The 14,455-nt window shown below is 33.2% G+C and overlaps 3 protein-coding genes across 3 annotated transcripts; 1 reads left to right on the top strand and 2 right to left on the bottom strand.

The window, feature by feature from the left end:
• Positions 1 to 4,580: 4,580 nt before the first annotated feature.
• On the bottom strand, positions 4,581 to 7,588 carry LOC134837054 (protein AF-9). Its single transcript, XM_063852367.1, has 3 exons — positions 7,466 to 7,588; positions 6,829 to 7,098; positions 4,581 to 6,767 (listed from the first exon to the last, which is right to left on the bottom strand). Exons 2-3 carry the CDS (start codon positions 7,004 to 7,006, stop codon positions 4,945 to 4,947), a joined length of 2,001 nt encoding a protein of 666 aa, XP_063708437.1. The 5' UTR covers positions 7,007 to 7,098; positions 7,466 to 7,588; the 3' UTR covers positions 4,581 to 4,944.
• An 836-nt stretch (positions 7,589 to 8,424) lies between these two features.
• On the bottom strand, positions 8,425 to 13,055 carry LOC134827063 (centrosome-associated zinc finger protein Cp190). Its single transcript, XM_063839595.1, has 3 exons — positions 11,771 to 13,055; positions 9,324 to 11,177; positions 8,425 to 8,883 (listed from the first exon to the last, which is right to left on the bottom strand). Exons 1-2 carry the CDS (start codon positions 12,953 to 12,955, stop codon positions 9,327 to 9,329), a joined length of 3,036 nt encoding a protein of 1,011 aa, XP_063695665.1. The 5' UTR covers positions 12,956 to 13,055; the 3' UTR covers positions 8,425 to 8,883; positions 9,324 to 9,326.
• A 104-nt stretch (positions 13,056 to 13,159) lies between these two features.
• Positions 13,160 to 14,421, top strand: LOC134827938 (mortality factor 4-like protein 1). The gene is made up of 2 exons (XM_063840849.1): positions 13,160 to 13,269; positions 13,337 to 14,421. The coding sequence occupies exons 1-2, from the start codon at positions 13,242 to 13,244 to the stop codon at positions 14,329 to 14,331; spliced, it is 1,023 nt and encodes a 340-aa protein (XP_063696919.1). The 5' UTR covers positions 13,160 to 13,241; the 3' UTR covers positions 14,332 to 14,421.
• Positions 14,422 to 14,455: the final 34 nt, after the last annotated feature.

The following is a 14,455-nucleotide window of genomic DNA, read 5'->3' as shown; positions in this document are numbered from 1 at the left end:
TTCAGTAAAGTATTGTGATCGCATCAAAAATTTTCTATTCATAAATCTATTCGAAAAAAAATCAAGAAGAAAATTATTGCAACCACGATCACAAAAAAAAAATATGTTTCGTTATATTTTCGTTGTTGTTGTTGTTATTTCGCATGTAAAATTTTCTATTTTTACTTCTCGCACATTACTGAGGCGTTTTCATACAAAAATTTAAAAGAAAAAAACAAAAAATATTTTTTTTGTATGTAGGTGTGCAAAATATACCCACAAAAAAAATTTTGTGTGTGATCTTTGGTTTCTAAAGTATTTCAATGTGAAGAAAAAAATCTTGTATTTTATGGAAAGAGAAAAAAAGGGAAATGGGTTCACGGATAGAGTTACATCGATTCTTGCAAAATAACGTCTGATGAGCTAAAAAATTAAGTCTGGAAATGATTTTAATTCCATTAATTAATCGCTTGACCCTGCATTCGTTCGCATCTTATCTTTTTATTTTTTTTTACAAGATTTTGATTTTAACAGCAGCTTTCATATTTTTTTTTTATTATTTTTAATGATCGACCTAGGTCGTTAATGAAAAGAACGATAAATAATTTCGCGTCTTTTAACGCCATTTTTGGCAATAGTTTGTCGGTAACGCGACTTCGTTTTTGGTAAAGTGATTAAAAGTACACCGCGGGTCGTTTTCTTTGACGGACATGACCTATCTCACTTGCATATTAATATTTTTTTTTCGCTGGACAACCATTCGTCTCCATCGGAATGTCCGAAAAAAAATTAATTTCACACCGCTCGATTAGTTCAGCTGTCATATTAAGTCGATTGATAAAAAAAAAGTAGTCATAATATGTCAATCAACACCAATCAATAAATCCCTTTGACGCGTTTTGCATACAAATTAGCTCGAATGGCGCCTTGTTGTTCCCTGAACCGACACGAAAATCATAAAAAATATGCTAAAAATAGCCATGTGAGTCAAGTCAAGTTTTGTTGTTAATTCATTTTTCGCCGTAAATGTTCATAAGTCGTGATTACCTTGACTTATGCATGTGAGAATCTCACTTGAAATTGAGCTGTGAATTTTATGATGGGGAATTAGGAAAGAAATAATCCTCAGTTATATGGAAACTGTAACAAATGTGCGATTTCACGATGGTGCTCTTGAATTTTTTTTATTTCTTTTGAATAATAAAAAAAATAATTCAAGGATTATTTGGCATCTTGCTTTAATGCAAATTAATCATTTTTCAATAATTAAAAAAAAAAATTGATAAAATATTTATTATTAAAGTTTTTAATATTTTTTTTATTTTGTTTTTTATTTTATTTTATTTGAGTTTTTAGTTCAAAAGTAATTTTATTTTAAATATTTTTAAATTTTTTACTTTCGAAAAAAAATATTTAGGTAATGTTTTTTTTAATTTTAAATTTTATTTCTTAAGTATTTTATTTTTTTGAATTTAAATTTAGGTATTTTTAAAGTTTCAAATATTTTAAATGTAAAAAAATATTTATTCTTCTTTATTAATATTTTTGATTTTATTTTTTTATCGAGTTTTTAATTCAAAAAAAAAAATATTATTTACCTAAATATTTTTTTATATTTTTTTTTATTTTATTTAAATAATTTTAAATAATAATTTTTAATAATTTTTAAATACAAAAATAAATAAAATAATTTTTTCTTTAATTAATTTCTCCAATTGCGTTAAATTTTTTAAAAGATTGAAATTCAGTTAAAGAAAAATATTTAATTTCACATTTTTTTAAAAATATAATTAATAAACATAAAAGTCAACATGACGGGACGTCACAGCTGATTTTTATATCTCAATGAAATTAAATAAATTTACAAAAAAAAAACATCGTCAACTGTTATTGAATATAAAAAATCATTCCATATAAGGAATCTTTTGAACGCCACATGGTCATATAATTAAACAAAATATTAAATAACAAAAAATGCATGTAAACACATGTAACTACTTTTAATATTTTTTTGCTATTAATGTTTGTTGTCAATTCATTCATGAGCAGATTCCTATCAAATTGACCATCAAACAGTCCCTTTTTATGACAAATCACTTGTAACGGCATATTTTTTATCTCTCGATCATCATTTTTTTATTTTTTTGCTAAAACGATCAAATCTTAATATGGCGAACTACTGTCTCTCTCGCAATTTAGATTAAAGTTGATTAAAATCGATTGACACTTCTGAAGGTCAGTTGTTTGCAGTTTCGCGTGTGAAATATGTTTTGTGTAAAATTATTTAAGTTCATGATTTATGATTTTTTTATGCATAATTGCGGTGCGATAGGAATCAGCGTGTGTTGTTTTGAGTTATGGACACGATAAATGTTGAATTTTAAGTGCATTTTGTGATAAATTTTGATCCAGATTTTTATGCATCACAGCGATTATTGCCTTAAAAGGTGTTTAATTACAAGCTAATAATGCCTTGTCGTACTTTATGTCAACCTTAATTAGTCAATAGCGCAGTTGGAGTTTGACATTTAGTGAGATTTTCCTAAATTTACGCAGATTGGAGCTCAATAAATTTGAAGCTTGTTGATAAAATGCGATGATGCTCTTAGTTTAATTTGATGAATGATTTTTTTATTTTATAACTCAAAACTGCCAAAAAATTGAAAAAAAAATTTCTTTGCAAATTTGTTTTGAAAACTAAATAAACAATTTTTGATGGATAAAAATTTATCAGAGGGAATAAAACTTAAAACACTGAAAAAAAATTTTTCGTTTGACATAGTTTTGTTTAAAAAACTAAATCAAGAGCAAAAAAAACTGTCAAAGCAATTTTTGTCAAATCTTGCTCCAAATGGATAAAAATTTATCAGAGGGCTCTAATTTATCATTTTTAAACATTTTTCAACTCAAAACTGCCAAAAAATTGAAACTGAAAAAAAATCATCTTGCTCCAAATGGATAAAAATTTTCAGAGGGCTCTAATTTATCATTTTTAAACATTTTTCAATTTTTTGTTTAAAAAACTAAATTGTCAAAGCAATTTTTGTCAAATCTTGCTCCAAATGGATAAAAATTTATCAGAGCTCTAATTTATCATTTTTAAACATTTTTCAACACAAAACTGCCAAAAAATTGAAACTGAAAAAAAATTTTTTCTTTGACATAGTTTTGTTTTAAAAACTAAATCAAGAAGCAAAAAAAATGTCAAAAACAGTGTCAAAGCAATTTTTGTCAAATCTTGCTCCAAATGTATAAAAATTTGTTAGAGGGCTCTAATTTATCATTTTTAATCGTTTTATAACTCAAAACTGCCAAAAAATTGAAACTGAAAATTTTTTTTTTCTTTGACATAGTTTTGTTTTAAAAACTAAATGAAGAGCAAAAAAACTGTGTCAAAAACTGTGTCAAAGCAATTTTTGTCAAATCTTGCTCCAAATGGATAAAAATTTGTCAGAGGGCTCTAATTTATCATTTTTAATCGTTTTATAACTCAAAACTGCCAAAAAATTTAAACTGAAAAAAAAATTTTTTCTTTGACATAGTTTTGATTTGAAAACTAAATCAAGAGAAAAACTGTGTCAAAAACTGTGTCAAAGCCATTTTTGTCAAATCTTGCTCCAAACGGATAAAAATTTGTCAGAGGGCTCTAATTTATCATTTTTAATCATTTTATAACTCAAAACTGCCAAAAAATTGAAACTGAAAAAAAAAATTTTTCTTTGACATAGTTTTGTTTTGAAAACCAAATCAAGAGAAAAACTGTGTCAAAGCCATTTTTGTCAAATCTTGCTCCAAACGGATAAAAATTTATCAGAGAGCTCTAATTTATCATTTTTAATGATTTTATAACTCAAAACTGCAAAAAAATTGAAACTGAAAAAAATTTTTCCTTTGACTTAAAATTTTGGCTTAAAAGTTTTTTCAATTCTTATTTCAATTTTTTATAAAAACTTTTATTAAATTTTTTTCATTTTTATTTTTATTAAATATTTTATATTAATTTATTTTTTCTTTAATATTTATTTATAAACGATATTTTCATGAGAAAACACTTATACACACCTGTCCCAGCATTTCTTAATTTTAATTAAATATTTATTAAACTTATTATTTTCTTGTTAAATACGTTATTTTTTTAAAGTCTAATGGTATCAGGTAATATTATTTTTTTTCTTAAAATTTTACTGCTTTAGAAAAAGGACCTTTATGGAATCATAAGTTTACATTGGTTTTCAAGAGTGACTTTTCTCCGAGTTATTTTTTTCTTGAAATATTTATTTATTTTATTATTTGCTATTAATTTATGTATTTTTATTTTCATATGTTTCTGTGTATAATTTCTTACATTGCTAAAGTGACTATTTTTTTCGTTTATCATTTCTTCAATGATAAATTCTTTGATCCCTTATACATTTTAGGTTACATTTCCATTTTTTTTCATAGAAATTTATTTATAAATACACAGAATGAGAGATAGATAGAGTGTAGAAAATGACAAAAAATATAAAAATTTTCAATGGAGACGTACGTTTCTTATTTTTTCAGTCAATTTTTTGTTTATTATTTCATCTCTAAATGACCAAAGTACTAAATTTAATTTTTATTCCCTTCAAAAAAATTATTCCTGTTTTAGTCTTAAAAGTCTATCTTTGTGTTTATACGATTTTTACGTAAAATTTTCGTCGAATAGTTGATTGTTGAAGGAACACTATTTTTGCACTTGATACAAATTTTTAATGGAAATTTGTTCATCTCCGTTTTTTTTCGTGTTTTAAATAGAATTATAAATAAATGTTTGAAAAACTTATCTCAAAAAAAAAATATTTACAAATCTCCTTTTAAATCTCTAATTATGCGAAAAAAAAACTTAAAAATTTCTACAAAATAAACGAATTCAACTAATAAAGATCTCATAAAATTCTAATCATCTTCCTCGTTATCGCTCATCATCATCATCATGTCGCGTCACGAGCACGACGTCGCCCCGAAGAAATCCTGCAATCGCTTTATGAGTCCCGGTTCGAGGGCACACAAATCAAAATCGAATGTTTTACTCGTAATCTCGTACTGTCCCGTTGCTGCGATCATCTCAACCACTTGTTGCAAGTAGTTATTATCCTGCAACGTCATGATTTTATGTTGCAAGTCCTTGAGTTCCGTCATGTAGTCGTTCGTGGCACGCTCATCTGACGGCGAAACGAATTTCGTGTCGTAATTATTGGGTGTCGTGCCAAAAGGTTCGCCATTTTTCAGCATGTCGACATCTTTGCGCGATTTTTGTTGCGGCGGTTCCATGAGAGATGGCGATGGACTGTGATCCGACGAGTCGTTTTTCGAGCGTCTTTTGCGTTTTTTCTCCTCTTTTACGGGCTTGTCGCGTTTCGATTGCCGCTCGGGCGCTGGAGGAGTTGGGATAATTGGCGGAGGCGATGGCGAACTGTCTTCTCGTTTGATGGAACGACGATCCGGACTGTTATCGGAATCAGCTTTTGACGAGCTGTTGGCATTGCTGTCGGCATCCGAGTCACTTGTATCGTGATTTATGGGGGCACGTGACATTTTCTGCGCTGCCGAGGACTGAAGAGTATTTTCATTGTGGGATTGTTGTTGCTGCTGTTGCATTTTTCGTGAGTCGGGGCGTTTTTGTTGCTTCGCAGGAGACGGCGTCGTAGCGTGACTCGTGTCATCTTTCACTTTGACATTTTTTGCGGATGATTTTTTCTCCTTAGATGACGACAAATCCTTTTCACGATCGTGATCTTTGGATTTTTCCTTCTTTTTGTGTTTGTGTTTCCGTTCGCTGTCTCCGCTGCCCTTCTCGGATCGCTTATTGACATCATTGTTCACGGGTGTCGCAGGCGAATGCTCCATTATCTTCATGTTTTCGTGTTTTGGCTTCTCCTGAAGTACATCTTTGGTACTGTTATTCGAAACTTTCATCTCCTTTTCCTTGTTCGACTTGGGATGTTCGGATTTTTTGTCGTTACTGCCACTTTTGGCATCTTTTTTGTCGCGATCGGAGCTCTTTTTGTCCTTTTTACTGCTCTTCTTGCTGCTGGAACTCGAGTTTTTGTCGACATTCGGTACGGCAACAGGTGGTTCGGGGGGCTTCTTGATCTGTGGCGGCGGGCTATTCGGTCTTTTGGGGCTCGGACTGCGTGCTTTGTCTTTCGTCTTTGACTTACTGCTACTTTTCGAATGACTTTTGTCCTTTTTCTTCTCGTGTCGACTCGTGCCGTCGTCCCTACTGCTTCGCGAGTCCTTATTTTCCGCCGTACGTTCCCTGCTCGGCGAATGATGTTTGCTCTTGTGCTTACTTTCCGACTTTTCGGACTTTTCCTTATTACTACTGGAGGAACTGGAGACCTTTTCCGACTTGTCGCTCTTACTCGACTTGACGCTATTTGGTGAAATTTTGTTTTGTTGTTGTTGCTGCATCTGCGATTTCGGGTCTGGCGACACTTTTGTCGACGTTTTCGTGATGGGCGTGCCAAAAAGTGTCTTGAACGTATTATTCACCTTTGGCTCGTCCTTGTGCTTGTGTTTTTTCGCATCGCTACTGTTGCTGGATGACTTTGCGCCTCCCTTCAACAAACGCCGTCGAAAATCCTCACTTGGATTGTGGAAAACATATTCTTCCTTTTGCACTTTGTATGGCTGCAGATCCAAATCGTACTTGAATTCGGCCTTTTTTGGATCCTCCGTCTTCCCCTTGAAGTAAATGGTAATTGGCATCTCAAATGCTGCATATCCCGCCTCTTTGACGATGTACGGTGGTTCTTTAATGACTAAAAAACAATCGAAAAAGTTAAAATTTCTTCGTTAAAAGGACATTTTTTTAATAAAAACCTCTTTTTGGCTTCGTAAAGGACTCGTGCAAGTGGAAAACCACTTTATCGACGTACGAACTAATGTCATTTCCATCGACGCCACGCACAAATAACTCCCAATTGTGCGTAAATGGTCCAACGGGATCCCGTATGAGACTTGCCTGATGCCCAATTTCAAACTGTATTTTCACTGACATCCTTCTACTTTTTCTCTTTTTTCCAAATGTTTTCCCGAACAACACATGTGATCGACTCCGCTGCGCGCTACATCAAAGTAAAATCCTAAAACCTGAAAAAAAAATAAAAATTTCACCAAAATAAACAAGAAACATTGAAAAATAGGTCAACCATTCTTCATCTTATTTTTTTTTAAAGTTGCAAAGAGAAAAAAATCAAAGTAAACATATCGTACAGCGATGAAGAACATTCGACACTGCAATCAACCAAAGCGAGACATGAGCAAATTTCGACCGGCAAATGTAAAAGTTCGTCTGTAATTGCAACTTTATTGACTTTGAATCGCTTTTTAATGACAAAAATATTGCGACATCATGTAACGAAGGTGTTTTTGCGGATTATTTACTCACGGATCTCGACATTTGGGAAAATTTGTAAATTTCTCCCAATTTTATAGGAATTTCGGGGCGAAAAATTACCTGTTTCGATTAAGCAACACTCGTTTCAGCTACATACGATATTTTTGGAGCAAGATTGTTCGTGTTTAATTGAGAAATATCAAAAAATATGCAAGCGATTCCAAAATTCGCAGCCAATTATTATGTTGTTTGCTAATTCAATTCAAAAAGAGGCGAGTACAATAGCGGAAAATGTTTCACTTTTTTTTAATTTTGGGAATAATTTTGAAAAAATTTTTTTAAAATTATTCAATTTAATAATTTAATTTAATTACCTACTTAAAATTTAATTTAATTATTTTTTTTTTGATTAAAATTTATTTTATTTTTTTTTTATTTTAATGCAATGAATTAATTTAATTAATTAATAATTTATAAATTAAAATTTAATTTAATTTAATTTTTTATTTATTATTTTTTTTTAATTTTTAAAAATTTTAGAAAATTTAGAATAAATTTTAGAAAAAAAATAAAATATTTGAAACATTTTTCAAAATTGACTTGCCTTATCACGTGAGGAGTAATAAAAAATTACAAATTCGAGCCCCTCATCATTCCATCTCTGACCCTCACATAACAATCAAAACACACGAAAATCTTCAATGGAAACTTTAAAGAAATATTCAAAGCATCACACGGTCAGATACGGACTACCGTTTGTCATATTTGTCGTCGGCGGCTCATTCTACCTGAGGGAGTTTTCACAACTGCGATACACATTTTCGAAGAAAAAATCCATAACACGAGAGGAGCTCGAGAAAGAAACAGGCATAAAAATGAATAAAGAAGCAACGCTGGAAGAAGTTTACGAGGAAGTCAAGAAAATCGACATTGACAATTGGGAGCCAAAGCGGATACCGAGACCATGGGAAGAAACGGGAATATCACAACATTAGAAATTTTATTAAAAAAATAAAAAACGACACAATTTCTATGATAAGTTTTATTTCGTCTCCGCTATAAACTTAAACCTTCTTCTTTTTTAGTCAATTTAATTATTTATAGTGTGTGATAAAAATTAAAATATATTATAAATGATTGATGATAGTACAACTATTTTTTTATATTTTTTTTAATTATTTATATATTGAGGACAAATACATGCTTTTTTGCTTAAAATTAATTATTATGCTAAACTCAAATAAATCTCTCAGCTTAAATTTCGTTAATTTTCTTCATATATAGGAGTCATATATATATCTAATATTTTACTATTATACTGCTTGCCTATAATTTCTAAAAAAAATTAAACGCAAGTTCAGGTTTGATTGTTTTTTTTTTCGTTAGAAATAATTTCTTAAAAAGTGAAAATTAAAATTATGAAAAAAATTAAAATATCTTACAAGGAAAGGTAATTTTGATACCTTTAAAACTAAATAGGTAAAGGAAATGTGCAGAAATTGGATTTTTCCTATAGATCAGTTAAACTTCAAGAGTACCTAAAAAATAAATAATTTTTAAAAAATTAATAAAAATTTAAATAAAAAAATCAAATTGAAAATTAAAATAAATTTTTAAAAAATAATTAAAAATTAAAATTAAATTAATTGAATTTTAATCGATTTTTTAAAAAATAATTTTTAATTTAAAAAAATTAATTTTTAATTTGAAAAAAAAATAATAAAAATTAAATTTAATTTAAAAAAAAATTAATTAAAATTACAGTAAAAATTAAATTAATTTTTAAAACATTATTTAGAAAATAAAATAATTTTTTTTGAATTAAAGTTATTTCATAAAATTATTAAAAAATTAAAAAAATAATTTTTAAAAATTAAATTTATTTAAAATTTATTTTAAAATTAAATTTAATTTTTTATCAAATTTTTAATTTTAATTTAAAAAATTATTTTTTTTTAATTTTTCAAAATTTTCATACCTTTTATAGATCCTCATCATCCCAATCATCCATTAATTTACTCAATTCTTTATTTTCTGCTACTTCTGACTTTTCTTCCTTTGCTTTTTCCCCGTCATTTTCCGTGGTTGACTTCTCCTTTTCAACATCATCCACGAAATTTCCATCGAGTTCTTGCAACAAGTCATCTACGGCATCGGCGATTTTCGCAGCTGTCTCCGTTTCATGTTCTTCTACCTTTTTCTCGAGGTCTTCAAAGAGAGCAGGTTCCAAAACTGGCGAAGATGGCTTCTCATCAGCTTTCTTTTCCGCTTCTTCCGTTTTATGGAAGCTACTTTCATCTTCAGATTCCTCTGTCCAATCCCCCTGCAACGTCGAAATGAGATTTTGTTTTGCTTTTTCCTCGGCATCGGCATTTTTCGGGTTGAGCAAATCCTCGTCGGATTTATCCAAGAGATCATTTTCCGTGACAACAGTTGCAGCGCCCAATTTTTCAAGCTCATCTTCGATTTGGGCGTCTTTAACTTCGGTTTCTGCGGGTTTTTGTGTCTCTAATGTGCTTGCGCTGGATTCTGTGGAGGTTTTTTCTGTTGCCGGAGCTGATGCGTCGACTTCTTTTTGTATGCTTTCGTGCGTTTCGGCGACATTTTCGGACTTTTCTTCCGCTTCTTGCATGTTGACGATGATTGGTTCGTCTTTCACGATGGTTCGTGGTTGGATTTGGACTGCTTGTGATGGTACAAATGTCGCATCTGTGGATTCGCCGAAGACGACAAGGTTGTTATCTGTGCCCGAAACCACTGTGGGTACTTGCGTATCGTAAGATTCTTGATTTAAAATCATTATGACGTTGTTTCCTTCGCCACTTTGCAGTTGGGAGATGATTTCATCGCGTTGCGATTGCGTGAGTTGCAATTCTTGCCCGTCTTCCGTGAGAATTTTCGTTTCGCCTCCGAGATTTATGTTGTCTCCCGTGAATTGTGCTTGCTGGAATTGATCATCGAGTCCCATATCGGCAGTTCCGACAAGTTGCAAGCTTGTCGCGATACCAGAAGCGACTTTACTAAGTGCATCAGCTTCAGAACTGGGCTCGAGTTTTAACGTTTGAGACGATTTTCCGCCAATTTGGGTGACTTGTTGTCCCGTTGTCGAGTCCAAAACGAATTGTAAGCTCTTATTCGACGGTAAACTCACGCTCGACAACACTTTAATCTGTTTCGCATCCGTTGTCGGATTATTCGGAATATACTCGTCATCTTCGAGTACGCTGTCCTCCAACGCTTCTTCGCGATGATACTGCTTAATGTGACCCATTAACGTGGATTCCTTGATGAAAACTTTCTCGCAATAGCAACATTGTTGAATCGTCTTTACGCCGGGCGTCTCAACTTTCGGATGTTCCTCTTGTGTGTGTTTCTGCAGCTGGGCGGGCGTAGCGGCAAGATGCCCACATTCAGCGCATTTCGGAAAACGAACTTCTTTCGGCGGTGCAACGTCATGTTTTTGGAAGAGATGGTAATGCAAGTCGTTCTTGCTGGTTGACTTGTAGCCACATTCTTCGCAGAGTTTCGGGTCGATGCGTTCCTTGTGCACGGCAATCAGGTGACGACGGAAGCCTTTGTACGACGGAATGCTAATTGGGCGCCCATCGATGCCGCAACGGAGACAAAGCCACGGGCCTGTCGTGTTTTCGGCGCCTTTTGCGATGAGTTCGTGCATTGTTTTCGCGTCGATACGACGAGGCTTGTTGGCGGTTGGTGCTGCGGTAGGCGTTGCTGCTGCTGCTGGCTTTTGCTCAACTTTTACTTGAGGCGAGATTTTTTGAATTGCTTTTGCTGCTTGTTGATTTGCTGCTGTGATTTTTGTGGGATAAACCTAAAAAAAAGTTGGAAAATTTAATTTTTAGAAAATTTTAATTAAAAAATAAAAAAATTTTAGTTAAAAAATAAAGTTAAAATTTTAGAAAAAAAAATGAGGAGCAAAATAAAATTTTTTAAATAGGATTTTGGAAAAAAAAAATCAAAATTAAAAAAATTTTTTAATTGAATTTTTGATTTATATTTTATTTTTTTTTTTATTGTGAGGAATTTTTTCACAAAATTAATTTTTTTAGCAAAATCAGAAAAAAACATTTTTTTTTTAAATTAAAAAAAAAATTTAATTACCTATTTTCGGAAAAAAAAAAAAAATCTGTCTAAAATTTAATTTTTTTTTTTAAATATGAGAAATTTTTTTCTCATGAAATTTAATTTAATTTAATTTAAAAACACGTAGGTATAAAAAATTTTTTGAATGAAATATTTTTCAAAAAAAATTTGAATGAAAATATAGCAAAAAGTGATAAAATACCATAAAATCGATCAATTTGGTAAAATTTGGCAACATTATGAAATATTTTTATTTTGCCCTGTTCGATTTTTAATTTCTAAAATTTTATTTTGCTCAAAAAAATGAAAAATTTAACTCACCTTTGCCGTTGGAGGTGTTTTTTGAGTAACAATTGTGCTTTCGCCTCCCTTTTGCATGATCTTGAGTTTGATATTTTTGTTATTTTTAACCAAATGCGGATACTTTTTGAGTACTTCGCTGATAATTTTCGCATGATTCATATTTCCGTTGTCCTCTTTGATGGAAATTGTCGTGCGCGGACTTGTTTTTGTCGCTGTTCCATACGATTTGCCACTCGATGCCTTATTTACGGGCTGTACTTCGTCATCGTCATCGTCAAATGGCGTATCATCGAAATATTCGTCGGCATCGTCTTCCATTTCCTCACTTGCCAGCTGTTTCCGCAACCGAATATTTTCCGTAAGTTCTTTGACGTCTTCCAAATTTGGTTTCTTTGCGGGAGGCGACGTCAACGACGATGGCGGAGGTCGTTTTATTGTCACATCTTTCTTCAAACGTTCGAACGTTGATGACTCTTCTTCGCGTTTTATCTGTTCCGCCGTCAACAGAGGCTTACTTTCGTACGAAATTGCATCAAATTGCCCCTCAAAGGTGTCGAGTGACGGATCATCGAGCTCAAATCTCGTCGGACCTCGAACATTCGACATTGCCGAACTGTATTTCGCGATAACCTGAACAGGTTCGGGCAAGGCTTTGGATCCCACAACTGGCGCAATTGTCGTTTGATGATGTTTATAGACGATTTTTCCCTTGCCTGGCACAGGTCGCACACCAGAAATGGCCCGACTTAGACCCGATGTCGTCGAAATGTTACGTGGCGCCTGCTTATTCAGCACAACGGGATTCGTGGGTTTGCGAATGTTGCGCGTCGCCAAGTGATGTGCCTCAAGGAGCTTCAGCAGCACCGTCATATTCATGTCTTTGGCTGTTTTCAGCAACTTGTCGAACATATTGTACTGAAACTCGAGGCTTCCCGTGTACATGAAATTGACGATGGGCAGCACAACGTCGGCTTGCAACTCGTCGGGCATGATTAAAATGTCGTCGATCATCTCGCATTGCTGCTCCAGCAAGTTGAAGTAGTCCGTGCAGGCGCTCAAGACGAGACGATGCACTTTTAACTGCGAATTATCATTAAATTGGAGCGTGAGATCGCAGTAGTCCGTACGATTGAAGAAATTCTGTAATTTTTGCAGGAAAAACACGCCCCAATTGTCAACTTTGACGCTTTTCGTTTCGTTCATCGTTCTCACGCACTTTGCACCACTTTTAAGTCAGGAATTTTCCTTTTTCCTCGCTTTGCATCAAAAATTAATAATGCCCAAAATTCGCTTGTTGTTTTGTTTTGGCGTATCACTTTCATTCGTCTCAAAATTGGAAATTGCCTTTACGCGAATTCAAGAATTTTGTCAGTTGGGACGAATGAAAGTGATAATAACCCTTGCCTCCCCTAATTCAGCGTACGCACCGCTTCGATATTCACAACAAAGAAGAAAAACAAGGAAAAAAACTCGATTTTCCCTTTAAAAGATGCCGCCAAAGTTGAAATTTGCTGAAGGTAAGTCCTTTTCAATGATAAATTTACACAAATTTAATCAAAAATCTCAAATTTCATCATTTTTTAGGTGAAAAAGTCCTGTGTTTCCACGGACCCATCATCTACGAAGCCAAAGCATTGAAAGCTCAGATTTCAAAGGACTCGAAACAAGTCAAATACCTCATCCATTACGCAGGCTGGAACAAAAATTGGGACGAATGGGTGCCGGAAAATCGTGTTCTCAAGTACAACGAAGCCAATATCGCGAAACAAAAGGAAATTTCCAAGCAACATTCGATCGCTGCGAAAAACAAGAAGCAAGCAAACAAAAAGAAGGAAACCGCAACTGCGAATTCGAGTAGCAAAGATTCGAGCGATTCACGAGCATCGACACCGTCAAAGGAAGTTAACGATGGCAGCAGCAAAAAAGACGCAAAAGAAACGCCCTCAACGAGTCGCAGCAGTGCCCGAACCTCAAAACCGAGCACACCGATCCCGACAGAACAGCCTGCGTCGAAAAAACGCGTCGTCGAAGCGGATACCGTCGAGTCGGAAGAAAAATTCCTGTCAAAAGTCGAAGTAAAGATCAAAATCCCGGAGGAATTAAAGTCTTGGCTCGTTGACGATTGGGATGCGATTACGCATCAACACAAACTCTGCGAGTTGCCGGCGAAGAAAACAGTACAAGACATCGTTGACGGCTACATTTTGTTCAAGAAAAACGCAAAAACGAACACGACGGTCAAAGAAACGGCAGTTAACGACGTCGCCCAAGGCATTATCGAGTATTTCAATGTGATGCTCGGCTCGCAGCTCCTTTATAAATTCGAAAGACCCCAATATGCGGAAATTTTGAAAAAACATCCCGACTTGACGATGGCGAAGATCTACGGTCCATTCCATTTGCTACGACTCTTCGTAAAACTCGGATCTTTGTTGGCGTTCACGGCGTTGGACGAGAAATCGGTTCAAGCGTTGCTCGTGCACATCCAGGATTTCCTTAAATACCTCGTGAAACAATCTCAGACACTTTTTAGCATGTCGCAGTATGTGAATACGCCGCCCGAGTACCATCGGTTATAGAGATTTTAAAGTTTTATATTTACTTCTTGTATTACTAACTTTTTTTTTTAAACAGAAAAAATTATGAAATAAATTGACTATGGACATGAACGAGTGTTTGAAAGCAAGAAATTTAAAGTTTTTA

Source organism: Culicoides brevitarsis, chromosome 1 (genome assembly GCF_036172545.1).
Source record: "Culicoides brevitarsis isolate CSIRO-B50_1 chromosome 1, AGI_CSIRO_Cbre_v1, whole genome shotgun sequence".
Lineage (NCBI taxonomy): Eukaryota > Metazoa > Arthropoda > Insecta > Diptera > Ceratopogonidae > Culicoides > Culicoides brevitarsis.
The sequence above is the reverse complement of the archived record's forward strand: the minus strand, read 5'-3'. Positions and strand labels throughout refer to the sequence as shown.